The sequence below is a fragment of the Pseudopipra pipra genome, chromosome 2 (assembly GCF_036250125.1).
Source record: "Pseudopipra pipra isolate bDixPip1 chromosome 2, bDixPip1.hap1, whole genome shotgun sequence".
Classification (NCBI taxonomy): Eukaryota; Metazoa; Chordata; class Aves; order Passeriformes; family Pipridae; genus Pseudopipra; species Pseudopipra pipra.
In genome coordinates, this window is record NC_087550.1 from 102,497,601 (window position 1) to 102,514,472 (window position 16,872).

Sequence of the window (16,872 nt, forward strand, 5' to 3'; positions counted from 1 at the left end):
GCGACAGGTGCGGCGCGCTCCCGCCCCGCGCGCCTCCGCTCCACCCCGCCCGCTCCCGCCCCTTTCCCCGCTCCCGCTGCCGCTCCCGGCGGAAGTGGCGCACGCGGAAGGAGCGCGGAGCGGCCGCCCCGGTTTCCGCAGAGCAGCGCCGGGACCCCCGAGCGCGGCAGCCACCGCACCCAGAGATGTTGCGCGGCCTGGGCAGCTGGCTGGGGCTGGAGCGGGCCGGGGAGGAGCAGCTGCTGCCCGCCGGGAAGAGGAGCAGTTCTGAGGAAGAGGAGGAGGAGGCGGGTCCGGCCCCGCAGGAGCAGGGGGAGCTGCAGGAGGACTCGGAGGCGCTGCTCAGCCAGGCCAAGGGGCTCGGCAGTGAGTGTCCGGTGCTGCTCTGACGTGTGAACAGAGTGAACGGCTGCGAACGTGCCTTTCGGTTGCCATTTCTTTCGGAGTTGTTATTAAAGCGGCAGCGTTTCCTTAAGTATCTGTTCTGTTGGCACTGTGGGAAGCGGGCTCTGTACAGATAGAATAAGTCTGTCTGTATAGAATCAATGCACTTCATGAATTGGTGGTGGGGGGTTTCATAAGAAAATAATGAGGTTTGATGATCTTGTTGAACTTGTCTGTCATAGAATCATAGAATGATTTGGGTTGGAAGGGACCTTAAAGATCATCTCATTCCATGCCTCCTGCCATGGGCAAGGACACCTTCCACTACATCAGGTTGCTCAAAGCCCTGTCCAGACTGGCCCTGAACACTGCCAGGGATGGGGCAAAGCTGTAATTTGCTATAAGATCCCTGCTTTACTACAGATTCATAGATAAAATTAATCCAAAGTACAGATCTATACTTGTTACCGAAGGGTTTTTTTAAATTGATGCTCTGAAATGCTGGATCAGTATAATCTGAGAGGTCAATCTGAGATGGTTCTTGACTGTGCTTTGTCTCAGGCAATCTGAACTGCAGCAGTTTTGCCTGTGGAGATTGATCAAATACTAGTCCTGTCTCATTGTGGTAAATTGATTCGAATCTGCTAATTGCTCTGGTTGTTCAGGAAGAAAAAAGTACTTTGAATTTAAGGGGAAGAATAAGTGTTGACTGTTACCAATATTAAAGTCCATCCCATAATTTGCTCTGGAAGTGAAAATTTGGTTTAGTGATCCATGGGTTCATTGTCCGTGACACCAGGGTAGGTTGTGGTAGAAAAGCTTTTTTATAGATATTTGGATATGGCTGTTTTAAGACTCTAGAAGCATCTGCACGGCTAACAAACAGGGTAGCTATGTAGAAAAGATGGCACATAAAGAATTTCCCTGGCACATAAAGCATTTTACTGGTAAAACCAAAGCCTTACAGATGTTATTTTTTGCTCATTATCACGGCATTATAAAGGTTATGAAAGTTTTGCCAGTGTGAACTAATAATAGCATTATTGCTACATACATGTTCTTAATACAGGCACAGATTTATAAGATGGAGGGTAACTTTTTTTGTCATTTGAAAGTGGAAGTGTTGTTTTCCACCACGAATTCTATTTTTCTAAGGCTAAGTGCCACCTCACAGTGAGGTTTTAGAAGTACCTTACTTCAAAAATATCTTTGCCCTTAATGAAAATAAAAAGTATTTTGCTCTTCAGCCCGTTTCCAGGACTGGCCAGAACTACTTTGTCCAACAACACCAGAATGTCACCAGAAAGCAAATGTCTGAGCACCTTTTGCACCTAACACAATTGCATATGAGAAAGTTTTCAGGGATACATGAAACAACCAATAAAAGCTGGTACGGAGTAAGCAATCCAGTAGGCTGCTGCTTCCTCTACTCTTGTAAAGGGAATAGTATATGTATTTATATCTAAAGTGTAGAAGTTAAGCATCTTTTTGTATGTGAAGCATGTGATGAGTTGTAGAGCCATATAACAGATATGAAAGATGCTGGCGAGTACTTCAAGGATGTTTGGTTGCCACCATTCTGTGGCCTATAAACAGAAGTTACATATAAAAACCTGGCTTGCTTAAAGGCTGGCTAGACCTCTGCATATTTCAGTATTGATTTGGTGATATCATAGCAAAGACAATATTTTCTACACCACAAAAACAGTCAGCTTTCAAAAAGGTGACATCAGTGTTCCAAAGTAACTCATTCTACCAGTGACTAACAACCGTGTGTTAAAGGAACTCACATTTTTTTTTTGCATGGTAAGACTATTTCTTACATTTCTAACCCATAAGGAAACTGGATGTTTTGAGAGGTCTTGAGAAGGAAGGTTGTTCTGTTTCTGAATGTTTATGAAATACATCTTGCTGCTTGCAAGTTTGTTCTCCTTAATTAAAAAACAATAATACAGTGCAGATGCCCACACTACATAGTTCTTTCCCTGCCACCTCTCTTCACTTCAGCTAATACAAAAAATATGAGTCTTTGGGAATATTTGTCACTGCTGTTTTGACACTGAATATATTCAAAAAAATAAGTGAATAGGGCCATGGTGCTTTCCATAGAGATAAAGAGAGGAAAACAATGCAAAATAGGTAAGGGCAAACATCAAGAGCAAGCTTGTATGTTAGGATTTTTGAAGGAATATCAAGTGTTACTTGCATGAAATTTTTCATGGATTTTCTGCTTCACTTTATGAGATTTTATTGTGCATTTTTGTTTTCTTTTTAATATATATAATTATTAATATAAAGTTATGTATTATAAAATTATTATTATGTACAATAATATATAATGTTTTAATACTGTGGTGTGGCTAAGTTAATTTATTGCTTCATGTCTCTGAAATGCTTATATGAAATCAGGAAAGACCCATTGCTTAAAAAAACTCATTGGAAAACAGTATTTCAAGGACCAGTAGGAATGTTTGATTTAGTAAACAAGGTTCACGTATGAAAGTTTGATTTACAGAATGTTGTGATCGAGCATAGAGTTTGATCATCGTCATTAAAGAATATATATTAGAAAAGGATAAATAGAATTTTAGGAGTTCTTTGTAGGCCAGAAGCTGGGTTAAGTTATTTTGAAAGAAACTTTTAAGTAGGTATGCAAATGTCTAAAGAGAAGGAAAAATAAATCTAGTAAAAGAACTGGATGTAAAGAGATCTTTTCTCAGGTCTTTCTTTTTTTTCTCTGTGAAAGGTTACCTCTTCAATTTTGCCACTGCTGCTACAAAAAAGATATCTGAATCCGTTGCCGAAACAGCACAGACAATAAAGAAGTCTGTAGAAGAAGGAAAAATTGACAGTATCATTGATAAGGTATTTTATTTCTAGATACCTTTCTGAAAAATCTGTTTGCTTACTGTTGTTATAACATGTGGCAAATCTGGCATGTGATAACCTTTCTGTAAGCTGTCTTAAGATATTATGTATTTCAAGAGATACTGTGCATCTCCTGTCATGATGAATGATGTGATTGAAATGTTTAGTCATGGTAGACCTGCCAAAAAATGGTCACCCTGCTTTACTCAGTACTGCACCTGTGTTCCATTCCTTCAGGATGTTCATACGCTGGAGACACACCAAAAGAAAATATGGAAAATGCTGACTGTGCATATTCCTGCATGACATGTAGGAGGAAGGGCTGGAAGAATTTGAGACAAGCAGTTGGGGGAATGTCTGTCTAGAGATGTGTAGGCTGAGTTTTTTTTCCCCCAGTTTATTTAGTTGGAAGAAGAAATGCTGTAGCTTGCATCTTAAGTGCATCTCTGAGGCAAGAGTCAGAATTAGCTCAGTGGCTATTAAATCCTAAAACCCGAGAGCTATACAGGTACAGTTTCAGAAGAGCCAGTGAGCTCATGAAACACCTTCCTGTTGTCCTGTTCTTTTACCCACCCTGACCCTGCCACTTATCTCTTGCCCTCTGTGTTCCTGGCTGCCAGCTCCAGTTAACTTCTGCCAGCGAGTGTTCTTCCAGTGCTTTAAGTCACAAACTTGGCAAAAGGGGAAAAAAAAGGCAATAAGTGCTATGTAGTGTTCTGTGTTTGTTACTGAGGGTAGCTTGGAAAGGGGAAGGGAAAGGTAACTGGCCAAGACCAATGCAGCTGCAGTAGGACTGTGCCTCCACGAGTGTCTGAGGGGAGATGCAGCCAGATCCCTCTTCCTGCTCCTGTCCCTGACAGCCCTTCAGGGGAATTACAATGTTGCCTTTTTTTTAATTTTTTTAATACTATGAAATTCAATTTCTTGATGTAATTAGTGTTCATGTTGTCTTCCAAATAAATCATCAAATGACACTTCTGAATTTCTATTATGATCACATTTTGTTTTCAGATTTCGTTGACTACAGTGTACAGTATTTTAGAGTTAATGTACTTTTGATCCACATAATAAAGAAAAAATCAAGTAATAAGGTTATCTGTTAATTTAATACGGTGTTGCTGAAGGAAAAAGAATTATAGGAATTTATCAGGATTTAGCTTGAAGACTTGTGTGCTTTTTGGGAGCTTTTTAAGCCATAGATCTCACTGCATAAAATTTGTATTTTGCGAGTGGTTTAAATATTCGTTTCTAGCTTTATGGTTTTTTGCCTCTGCTTTCAACTACAGCACATCTGCATTGTTACTTCTAGATTATGGCATGCCATATTCTGAGACCATTCTCCAATTTTTAATTCTAAATTCAATATAGGATATTTCTGAATGTAATTTTTTAAATGAAAATTCGTCAACAACATAAATGGAGAAGTTATTTCAGCTAAGAAGACATTCTGAAAATTCTGCTTTACAATTTTGCAAGTCCAATTTACTGCAATGGATGTATTTCTTAGGCAACTCTTGAAACTTACTGTAAGGCCAAGGGTATCTTTAGGTGTTTAATGCTTTAAAACATGCTTAAATAAGTCTAAACAGTCTGTGTTGTCCATATTTGATATGATAAGGCAGTAAGTGGATATGCATAGTATGCCAGTGTTCAAATTATCAGCTAGTCTTTTTTCCTTGTCCTCCTAATTTGATGAAACTATAATTTTGAAAGCATACACAATAGTGATAACTTCTTAAATGCAAAATCAAATGTTTCAGTAAAGGGAAATGTATGATTGACATGAAACACCTTCAACTTACAAAAAGGGCTCCCACAGATATAAGAATACGGTTCTGCACTGTATTTGAAAGCACTTGCTGAGTGAACATGAAACAAGGGGAGTGAATTTTTTTTTAATTGTGGTTCCCTAATTTCTTTTTAGACAATTATTGGAGATTTTCAGAAGGAACAGAAAAAATTTGTCCAAGAGCAGCAAACCAAAAAATCAGGTAATGTATGCTTTTTTTCTTAGTGCCTAACATCACATATGTGAAAACCTGGTGGAAGCTGTGTAGTTGAGGTACATCTAAAACTAATCTATCAAAGCTCTGTTTAATGAAACACGTTATGGCACAACTTAATGCATATTGTGCAATAGGAAGATGATGTTTTTAAGTGAGGTTAGTATTACATTATCTTGCTTTTTTAACCAAATTCAGCTTTATGAAATTACCTCAAAGATCACTGTGCTAATGCAGAGCTGATCTCTTGCTGCTGTTTTGAGTCTTAAACCTGTGTATTTATTGAAAACTGGCATGCTGATTTCTTCTGAGCTTTAGCAATAATGTCACATTTTCATAATGAAATTAAAAACATAGGTTAGGGTTTGCACTATAGTATTTAATTAGTTTTGCTTTAGGAGTTACTCTGCTTACATTAAAGACATAATTGCTCTTTTGCTTTCCCATAAATCATTTGCTCTGTAATTATCTGTGATCTAAATTCTTTAAGTTATCCACCCATATACTATTAACATCAGTGGATCTATTCAAGACTTTAAAATAAGAACACTTGTTTTTTCACGTTGAGTTTCATCATTGACTTTTATCTATTTTAATGTCTTACCTGATTGCGGTAATTTCTGACAGTTTCAGTAATTAGTGACTCTGTTGTTAATCTTTAAAATGAGCTGTTTTAAATGGATTGTGATAAAACTTTTCGTGGTGTTTATAGTTAGTATGTTGGTCTGGTTTCTTCTTGCAAGATTGCTTATGTGATCTTGTTGTCTGTAATTCTTTTTGTCTCTGTTAGTAAACTTTGGCATCTCTTAATATATTTGTAAAAGCTTTATGAAAATAGGTAGTTAGATTGGCCAAAGAAGGAGTAACAGATGACCTGACTGCAAGAAGCATTAGCATCAGAAGGGAATCCATGTGGGTGAAAGATCTTGCTGATATCAGGTGCACAGGCAAAGAAACATTGTTAGTTTAAGGGCACAAGAGTAATAAGTTAACTGTTACAGGTGCATCCTGTTGTCTCTGTAGACTGAATTTGCATTGACAGTAAAAAGATGAATAAATAACTATACATCTACAATAGTTTATTTTCCTCTCTATACAGCCTATAGAACTATTTTGGAAGTATCTACCTAAATATGTAAATCAGCTGAACTTGAGTGGGCTTATTCAGTGTATAACATGATGTAATTTATAACAAATTTATAATCTTTTTCTCCATTGTTAAAAAATTGGTGTCTTCTGTGTGTAAATTATTTTGCAAACTTAATTTAGACAAAGTTTACACATTCAGAGTGAATCAAGAAATGCTATTTGCAGACAACTTAGCCGGTCATACAGCACTACTTCAGTAACTAAACTAAGAGGCACCAAGTTCTGATTGGTGCAAAGAAATCCCCACAGTTTTATTTTTACAACAACAGAAATCAGCAACTATTTAATTATTATTTTTTACCTCTGATAAGTAAGGATCCATTTCTACAGCTTCTCTCTCATGCTATAAACTTAATTTAAGAAAAAGGAACTATGAATAGGACTAATGGTATAACTCTGCTTATTTTTATGACACTATATGTTACTTTATGTAAGGTCTGTTTTGTTGTTTGGGTTTTTTTTTTTCAAGTAATACTCATGGAATTATCTTCCTCCTCTTAATAACAGAAGCCGCAGTGCCTCCCTGGGTAGACAGCAATGAAGAAGAAACAATTCAACAACAAATATTGGCCTTATCAGCAGTAAGTATTTAATTTCCTGTAAGATTTGAAATCCTCTCTTCGAGAGATTAAAGCTTCTCTTTTTTTTTTTTAAGTGAGTTTGGTTGCCATTAAATTGTGTATTTTCAATATACTTCTAATATATGCGTGTGACTGTGCTGATCATGTGCAATAGTAAATAGTTCTGTCGGTTTCAACTTGAGCCACAGCAGATCCTCGGTATAATTTTTATTTTTGTAAAGGTTTCACATACTGCTTTTCTGATCTTGCATGTGAAATACGGTGTCCTTTGTCCAATATCAGTTAATGACCATAAATATGTTCTTCAAAGGACAAACGGAACTTTCTGCGGGATCCCCCAGCAGGTGTGCAGTTTAATTTTGACTTTGATCAAATGTACCCTGTTGCACTGGTGATGTTACAAGAAGATGAACTTCTCAATAGGATGAGGTTTGATCTCGTTCCCAAGCAGTAAGTAATTTCTGCTGGTAACTATGTATCATCGTACTTTTAATGTTTCTGTAAATACCCATAAATTACTCTTTGTTCTTTTCACTTCCTTCAATTCTTTGTGTTCTTCCGATGTATGTTTTTTATCTGCTAATGTCAAATGTGTGGAATACTGCATGTGCATGGAAGTTTAGCAGTTGGAGGAAAGAACGGAAGTACATCTATTACACCTTCAGTAAGAACCAGTAAGGACCTGTTAACTTAAGTATGGGAAAGGCCTTCAATTTTTCCATGTCCGATGGCTAAATTAAAATTATTTTTTTCCCCCCAAACAAAGGTAAATGCAACAACAAAAATGTTCAGATCTGTTGGTGTAACTGACACCCCAAAAAGGTGGTTACAGATAGTCAGAGACCCCACTGGAGAAATGGTAAAAGAATATTTCACAAAGCAGCAGCAGTGCAAGCAAGAAAAGCTGGGTTTGAATAGGCAATGGGAAAAGCTCTGCGTTGAACTGCCTTCCTTCTAGTGGACCTAACTAAAAGATCCAAAGGTCTTTGTCCGAGCAGTTACGGCCTTCTTGGTCACAGCTTTATTCCCTAACTGTTCTTCCTTGTCTAGTCCCAGACTCTGCTCCTAAAGCTCGTTTCAAAAGTCAACATTATTTTGAAGTGGGAGTTCTCAACACTAGTCTCCTTGTCTAAGGATGAAAACAGAAAACATCTTTCTTTGTGACCTTTTCTGTTTTAAATTTCCACCTTTTATAAACCACCCTAGCTCCGCCTTCTATTTACCTTTTCCATGCTTTCAGTCCTGAAGATCTGCCCATATTCTAGATGTTCATCAGATCTGTCTCTGATGCTCTGTCTCCAGCCTCTGGTCATGCTGTCCTTGCCTGTTCTACCACATTGCTTAATAGTTTTTTTCCCCCCTGTTCTTAGTCTCAGTGGTCATTTCTCTTTCTCTCTCTTTCTCTCTCTTTCTCTCTCTTTCTCTCTCTTTCTCTCTTCCTCTCTCTCTTCCTCTCTCTCTTCCTCTCTCTCTTCCTCTCTCTCTTCCTCTCTCTCTTTCTCTCTTAACCTACATACTTTCCTCCCCACAGGTCATACCATTTCTGCCTTTTCTTGCCTCTGGGTTAAAGCTGGGTCTTTTCTTTCTTGCTGGAGGGATTTCAGAGGGAAATGTTACCTGAAATATGGGATAGTTTCCCACTTATCAAAGCTGGTCATTTCTGGGATGTCAGTTTCTAGTTACTAAAGGTTACTGAAAGACGTACAGCTAAGTGAAATAGTTCTGCTATCAAAGGTGTTCCAGTTCCACCTGATGTCTAGGGAAGATGTAGATGAATATAGTTTGACAACAACAGAATGTTGAGTTTAGAGAGGAAATAAAGAGAACAGGGTTGTTTGGCTTGTTGGGTTAGTTTACATAATTTGTCGAGAGAGATGGAATAGCACAACATTTTTTCATACTATGTGTTGCTGCATGCTGTTAAGTTTTTTCTAAAGTTGTAACATTATTATTATTATATGTTCAAGTCCGTTGCAACTCCCTTGTAAGGGATCAAGAAATTCTACAATGATGGATTTTTTAAAATGTGTTAATATCACAAATTCCTTTTTTAAGTTTTTACTTAAATAGCAGCTATGTCTACTCCTTCTCTCTGCATATTTCGTTTTATTTCACTGCTAGATGGTAAAAGGAACCATACTTCCAAGTGTAGTAATCAAAATCTATTTCTTCTCTCTAGCGTAAAGGAGGAGGTGTTTTGGAGAAATTATTTCTACAGGGTGTCCTTAATTAAACAGTCTGCACAACTCACTGCACTTGCAGCTCAACAGCAAGCAGTAGGAAAAGAAGAGAGCAAAGGCAGAGAAGAGGATAGTGAACTGAAAGGTACTGGAAACATTTGTTTTAGCAAGCTCATTAACTTACTGTCATGCGTGCTCACTGAATACATCAGATGCCATCAAATTTTTATCCTGGATTTCCTATTAAATCAGGGCTTCTCTCACCATACTTGGTGTGTTTGTGTAGCATGGGGAAGAAGAGGCTCCTAGTGATTTCAAACTGTTTTCCAGCTTCAGCTAACTGTGTCAGAGGAATGGAAATCTCAAGAGGAGAAACGCTGTACTTGGCTGATAACAGCTCATGACCACTAGTGGTCTCAGGTGTACTTTTTTTGACTTGATTCACTTGGTCAGACAACTAGCCAACCCAGCCAGCTGGCATATAGTTTGCTCTTGGCTTTTGCTTATCCCTCAGACCAAACAAATTAGCGGGCGATACAGAGGTAGAATTTCGGTGGTGGTGGAGGCAGAGACGTGCAGGGTGTGGAAAGGCCCACAATGTATTATAGAAATGGGAAAAAATGGGGACCAGGAGGTTACTTGGGATTCAGTCTTGAGATGAAAAAGCCACTTCAACATAGATGTCTTTAGTTACATTGCTCATTTTATACTGATGATTCTTACTGACCCTCTTATGAACCACTGTGCCTCTTTATCTGCATGCAAACAAGTTCTGCGAGCAGGAATATAAGCAGCTTAAAGAGTAGAAAGCAGTTAGTGGCAAAGATGCAAAAGATAACCAGTAGTTCATTAAATCTTAGCTTAAGTTAAGGTGGGCTCACCACCTCTGGTAAGACACTTGAAGATTCTTGGCAGGCTGGGCAGAAATTGGGCAGGAGAAAGCTTTTGCTGCACCCTTGAACAGATTCTCATATCCCCAATATGAATAAATTGTTGTCATCCATGAAATCCATTAATACTTATGTCCTGTCATGTGGACATGCTGGCCTGACTGACAGCCAGCTGATCACTGCCAAGTTGACTTCTTTTTCTCCCCTTTCAAATACAATAGCTTTCTTAGTATTTTTCCTCTTGAGTCCTTGCACTGCCAATGGTCCCATCTTTCTACTCCTACCTCAGTTTCTAATGTCTCCTTCCTTATTTTTTTTACAGGCTTTCTCACAGGTCTTTTGCACAGCTTACTAATTTTCTGCATTGTTTGAGCTAGGATTAGTCAGCTGGGCCTTGGCTCCTTGGACACTGGCAGCTGCACCTTGGGATGAAGGGGAGGTTACAAATGGGATTTCAGAGCTGGTCTTGTATATTGCATGGAAGATACCTTTTTGAAAAGGACTGTAGTGGCTTCCTCAAGCTTTTGTGTGTGTGTGTGCGCCTTTGTTGTCAGTTTTTCTCATTCTGTTTCTCATAGGTTCTGTTTGGAGTGTGCCTGTGTCAGCCTAGGCAAGGTCCCCATCTAGAGTGAAAAAAAGTAGTTTTCTCTGAGTTAATATCCAAGAGCACTGACAAGACAGGCTATTCCAGCATCTACTGCAAACCAAGAGGCACCAATTCCCACTTCTTTTATTCAAGACAGTGGTCTGCTGTCCAAAACTATGGGTGTTTTAATTGAAGTGTCTCAACTCTACAGGAGAGATGGTATCTGACCCTGTTGAACAACAAAAATGTAATGTTTGAGTCATCCAAACCCTTAGAAATTGCCAGTCAAAGTTGCTAGATTCTAGTAAAATTTCCATTGTGACTGAACCAAAACATATCTTGAGTTTAAAAAAAACCAAACCACTGTCTTTTGGCCTGTTGTGGCTCTCATACAGTTTAGACCACCATACAGTGTAGGACATGCAAATAGATTTACTGTCATAATGACTCTACATTCTGTAATGGAAAAGATACATATACTAGACTGCAGTAAATACATGTTTTGTTTCATTCAGAAATTGCATAGATTTGGGAAGCTCTGAATCATCCATGTTATTTTTGGCTTAAGTAACATTTTTGAAGGTTGGATTCCCTAATCAGAGGCTAAAACTGGAAGTAATTGCCTGTTGGTAATTCTTCGTAATGTTCAGAGTTTCTTCTTAAAGCTGACTGTCTATAAAATAGAATTGTTAGCCTTCCATTTTTATGTCGCTCTGCCTCCTCCTTGGCTGCTCTTTTCAGAAAGTTAAATTGGCATGGTTGATGTGAAAGGAAAAAAGAAGATACAAATGGAAGATGTTCCACATTCTAGTGTAAGAGAGAGGATGGGACAGAGCAGTGGGCATTGAGTAGATAAGCTGTAAAAGCAGTGATAGCTACCAATTAGGAAATTATTTTAATTAAAACTGATCTTAATTTTAAAAACTAAACATAAAGAAATTCCCTGTTCTGAAATTGCTGAGTTAGCAGGAGGGGTCCCCCTGGGCACACGGCAGGAAGCAGAGCTGTGAGCTCAGAGCTGCTTTGCATATTTAAACAAGCAGAACTGCTAAGCAAGCAGCCCATTGCTACCATAACTTGCCCTGTATGTTAATTGTTCTTGCAGCCACCTGGCTCTGTTTTGTAACTCTACCCTGATAGTTGCACAAGGAAGAAAGTTGGGATGTTCTTTTACCTGCTAGGAAGAAGATGTATCCTTGCTTGTAAACAGTCGTTGTCTTCTAGCACCATGCTACTAAATACAGAATGCACAGCAAATTTTCTTAGGAAATTTGAACCAGCTTCTATGGTTTATGTTTTTCAATGACTTCCTTTGCCATGTCAGTAGTAGTAGTACCCAGCCAGGGGAGTTTGGGAACTTCTGTGGTAGACATTAACTGAATTTCATGACCAAGTCTACTTATTTGTAACTTGAAAGATCTTGTGGCATGTTGTGCCATCTGTAAGTGTTTTATAGAAGACATTCTCTCAGATTCCCAACTGCTCCTATCTGCATGGTTTTTTGGATCCTTTTGAGTGTCAGAGGTGTTCCTGTCTTTTAACTTTGGAGTCATATTGAGGAAATGGTTTGCTAAATTTGCCTTAATTAAGAATAGTAAATTGCTTCTCTTCCATTTTGTTGTTTGAAATGCTTCACCTATGGTTGAATTCAGCCTTTAACCACCAGGATTCCTCAAATCTTAAAATGGAATATTTCCCTGTGTATTTAATAGACACACAGATTAAATGATATTTTTACATATTTAAATGTAATCCACCTTTTTTTCTCTCCCCCTTGATAGAAACAGTACGACCGAAAACACCACCTGTTACAATAAAGCCTCAAATAAAATCTCAAGAGGTAAAAATGCTGGTATATTTTATCTGGTATTTAATATGTGAAGCTGTTCCTTAGTAGGTAATTATGCATCCTTTTGAGTAAGTTTTGCTGTGAAACCATAATAATATAGTATCTGACAGTCCTAACCTGCTGCTCTTTTGCTGTGATAATTTTTAGCATATAATCTTGAAACTGATTTTCATTAGAAGAAACAGTAATTTATCTGAAGAATGCTTTCATTAGTATCTTGCACGTTATAATAAGATATGTTTTTCCTCCCAAGAGTGACATTTCGAAAATGTTTGGAGTAGAAGGTTAGCATTGTATTTAGACATGAGGAGTACCTTCATAAAAATGTACTTATGTGCCATGTTCTGTCCAGCTCTTCAGCGGTGGTCAGGCTGGAGTATAGGAAATCTAAATGATGCATTGCATCATCATTGTTTTATTGCACTTTTACTTGATACTGCAGAAACCTGTACCATAGGCATGTAATGACCCTTGTTCATTTCTGGATTGTAAAATCGGTGCCAGAGAACACTCTTGGCAGAAGCAGAGCTGTGCATCCACTTGCCAATAATATGCAGGGGACTAAATTAAGCTACAAAGATTTCAAAGAACAGTCCTCTCTTAATCTTATTCCTGTATAGAAAACTGTTACTGAAGTGTGGCCAAATTTTTAGTGTTAATCTTAGGTCCTGTTGTAAACTGCTTATGAGTTTATTACTGTTTCTGAAGATTACAAAAACAGAATTAAAGTTGTTAAGCGAACCCAAAAAGGCAGCCTAGGATGCAAAGCAGATAATTTTCAGTACAACTATCTAACGTTTTTGTCTGTACAAAAATACTCTTAAAGAAAAGTATCCCATAAAGAAAAACAGTTGTCAGAAAAACGCATTTGGTTTGGTTTTTGCTGACTCTATTTAAAAGCAGTCACATGAGTGGAAATACGTGTTGGTGACATTTCTTCCCCTGTCTGGATAAGTTTATACTAAACTGTCTTGCTGCAGGATGAGGAAGAGATTTCCACAAGTCCAGGAGTATCAGAATTTGTGAGTGATGCTTTTGATACGTGTAATCTGAATCAGGAAGACCTAAGAAAAGAAATGGAACAACTAGTGCTAGACAAAAAGAAAGAAGAGACTTCAGCAGTAGAAGGTAAAGCTATTATTACCTCTGTGTCTTAAGTAGAGCAATTCTAGGAAAGGCTGATTTAAAAAAAAAAAAAGTTGTAATTCAATTTAGAGAAGTAGATTTGTGACAGTTTTTTCAAAGTGTATGAAATGAGAATTTAGCAAATTTTTCAAAGTGTACACAATGAGAGATTGCAGAAATTAATTATAATTTTCACCACAATCAAACCACGTCTTACACAGAATGTTAGCTATGAGGGGTTTAAATCCAAAGCACCTAAGAAATTTTAGGTCACTCTTCCATGAAAGTGAGTATGGGGCATTTTTCCTGTGTATCTCCTCCTTTCCCTGCCTTCTCTTTCATTGGTTCTTATGTGTACAGTTTTTTGTTTCCTTTAAATTGACATCCTTGTAGGTACAGTACAGTATTTGGTAGTCAGGCTCTGTTTTCTTCTTGTGGCACCAGCTAAAAAGGCAGTATTTGCACCAGACTATGAGCTTGCAGAGGCCTCTGCTCTAAAAGGTTTAGAGGCATTTGGAACACTTAAAATTTAACAAATAGTTCTGAGAATGATAAAAAGAAATTAGGTGGAGCTTATACTTAAAATAATTCAGAAGAACTAATATTAGTGTAAAGAGCATGAAAAACAGTCTGTGATGATCGAACTCTGGCCATACACAATGAACAATTTACTATGAAGACGCTTGTATATGTAGGTGCTTAAGAGGTAATTCACCACAACTTTCAGAATTCATCTTACAATGTGCTTTGGATGTTTCTGAATCATTGTTTTCTGAATTCTTTTTTTCCAATATGTAGCCAAGTTTGAGGAATTGTTATGAGTAAAATCAGATTCTTGCATCTATTTCTTTGATGAAAGTGTTTCAGTAAGTTATTAATTTGTTATTTGTTCAGAGAAATCTCAGCTGGCCTTACTGACTTGGACTATGGAATTGCGTACCTTTGTATCTAGGCTGAAGTACTAACCAACATCAAACACCCATCTCCTCCCCCACACTCTTGCCTATGATAGGTAGAGCTAATTAAAACAGAGATTAATAACACTGTAATGCCTTCTGACTCATTTTTTGCCCTGAAGTATGAAATATGATTACCTTTAACCCTGATTAAATGAGCTTGCCTAGCTACAAATGCCAGTGAGGAGAATACCTGCTTCTTTGTTTTAAATTAGGCACAGCATTTGGTCCTATTTTTTTTTCATAACAGTATATAAACACATTTATGAACTTCATATTTTATGGAGATTTAAAAGTGTAAACTTGATTCAGTTGATAGCAGACTGAAAGACTGTAGGAAATGATGTTGCAAAGGGATGCTTATAACAACTTAGCTATGTATTTGCTTTTTAGATCTTTATTATAGTATGCACATAGGAATATAGACTTATATATTACTTAATTCCTACTTGTAGGAATAAGAAGGTGAAATTTCTGATCTTGAAGTTTCTTTAGTTTTTAAGGAGAATTGTCAATAAAGTTTAGGAAATACAAGAGAGGTGCACTGCAAATTCATCTGCTTTTATAATAATAAGCAACATTATACGTTATCAATTAAATTCTTACACATTATCTCTTGTAGAAGAAACTGCTGATTGGGAAAAGGAATTACAACAAGAGCTTCAAGAGTATGAGGTGGTGACAGAATCGGAAAAGCGTGATGAAAACTGGGATAAAGAAATAGAAGAAATGCTGCAAGAAGAAAATTAAACATTTTCACCAAATTACTATAACCCAAAGCTTTTTCTGAAGACTGACATGGATTTCTGCTTTCATATTTTGCTTACAGAAATATCTTCAAAAGACATAAAAGAATCTAAAATCATTATAATTCCATATGGGAATACAACTAGTATTTCTGTTCTTTATATGAGCAGTTTCTGAACTTCTATATTCTTCAAAAGAAAAAAAGAGGAGGCAGACACTGCAAGTTATATGCCATAATTAAAAGTGATAACATTAATACATGAAGCAACAGTTCACGTTTTTAGGTGGTCAAGAAGCTCTTCAAAGAGATTTCTAAATATAAGAATCAAATTTTTTTTTGTCTACAGCCTTCTGTTTAGGATGTAAAAATGGGTGTTGTAAGTAACTTAGTCCTTGAAAACAATTCTCTCTTGACATTTGCACTCTGATCCCTGTATAATCTGTAAATGTGTACTATTTTTGAGGTACTTGTAGCTGGTAGCTTTCATGTGTATTTAACTTCCTAATGTATGTAGCCAATCAATTTGTAGAAAACTCTATTGAATAACTTTCAATGATTTGTTAAAAAATACTAATGCAGACTCCAAAAGAAGCTGATTATTTTTCAGTCAGGTGGCAAACATTTAAGCATTTAAATAAGAATAGAATTATTAACTGCTTGAATTAAATTTGTTTTTGTTAAATCCTCATATTAAGATATTGCCTTTCCCCACAGAGAGAAATAGTTTAATGCATTCTCTCTGCAGAAGGCTGTTATGTTTCCATTTAATTTTGCTGTCTGAGCTGAGAGCAAATTAAATGTTCCTCTTTAAGTGCTGAAACATTTATGTAAAAACTTTTGCTGGTTTGGACACCTTTATTAAATACTGTAGATATGTATAAAACTGTCTCTTTTATTTGGAAGGAGGGCAGAGTGAGAGGCAAGCATACTTCAGACTTACACAGATTTCAAAAATATACATTGTCACAGTGCTTAAGACGTGGAATTTAAATTAAAAAATAGGGGGTTTTCTCTAAAAGATTTTTGATTCTTCATAGGCATCTAGATGTTTCCTGTAGTTTTACCATTAAATCAGTATCCTCATATATATAAATGAAAATTTGATGTTCTATTTGTCATCTATTTCATAAACTTCTGTGACAAAACATTCATGAAATTCCAAATACAAAGGAAAATGGGTAAAATTAAGTAGGTTGGAGCCATTAAGCACAATTGAATTATAGCCATGTTACATACAGTAGGCTCTGTCTTAATGACATAATTCTGCAGAAAACTTTTGTAAAGAGACTGAAAAAGATTATAGCTGTAATTACTCAGTCAATATTCATCCCGTGGGAATTGAAAAGAGCTAAGTAGTTTTAACTGCTGTTACTGCAAGAAAGGTCTATTTAAAATTGTCTCCATTAGCAACTTGGACAGAAAGCTCTCCTGTATTTCTCAGTATACAAAAGGAATTGTTTTAAACCTGCATATATTTGGCTTCTCAAATTAGTTTATTGCCATGCACTTTCTCAACTACAAACCATTTTATGCAGAATTTGTATTTTTATAGT

The 16,872-nt window shown here is 37.0% G+C and overlaps 1 protein-coding gene across 1 annotated transcript; it reads left to right on the forward strand.

The window, feature by feature from the left end:
* The first annotated feature begins 72 nt into the window (after window positions 1-72).
* On the forward strand, window positions 73-16,202 carry SYAP1 (synapse associated protein 1). Its single transcript, XM_064646688.1, has 9 exons — window positions 73-366; window positions 3,131-3,249; window positions 5,177-5,243; window positions 6,912-6,985; window positions 7,296-7,435; window positions 9,165-9,310; window positions 12,423-12,481; window positions 13,471-13,618; window positions 15,194-16,202. Exons 1-9 carry the CDS (start codon window positions 186-188, stop codon window positions 15,319-15,321), a joined length of 1,062 nt encoding a protein of 353 aa, XP_064502758.1. The 5' UTR covers window positions 73-185; the 3' UTR covers window positions 15,322-16,202.
* Window positions 16,203-16,872: the final 670 nt, after the last annotated feature.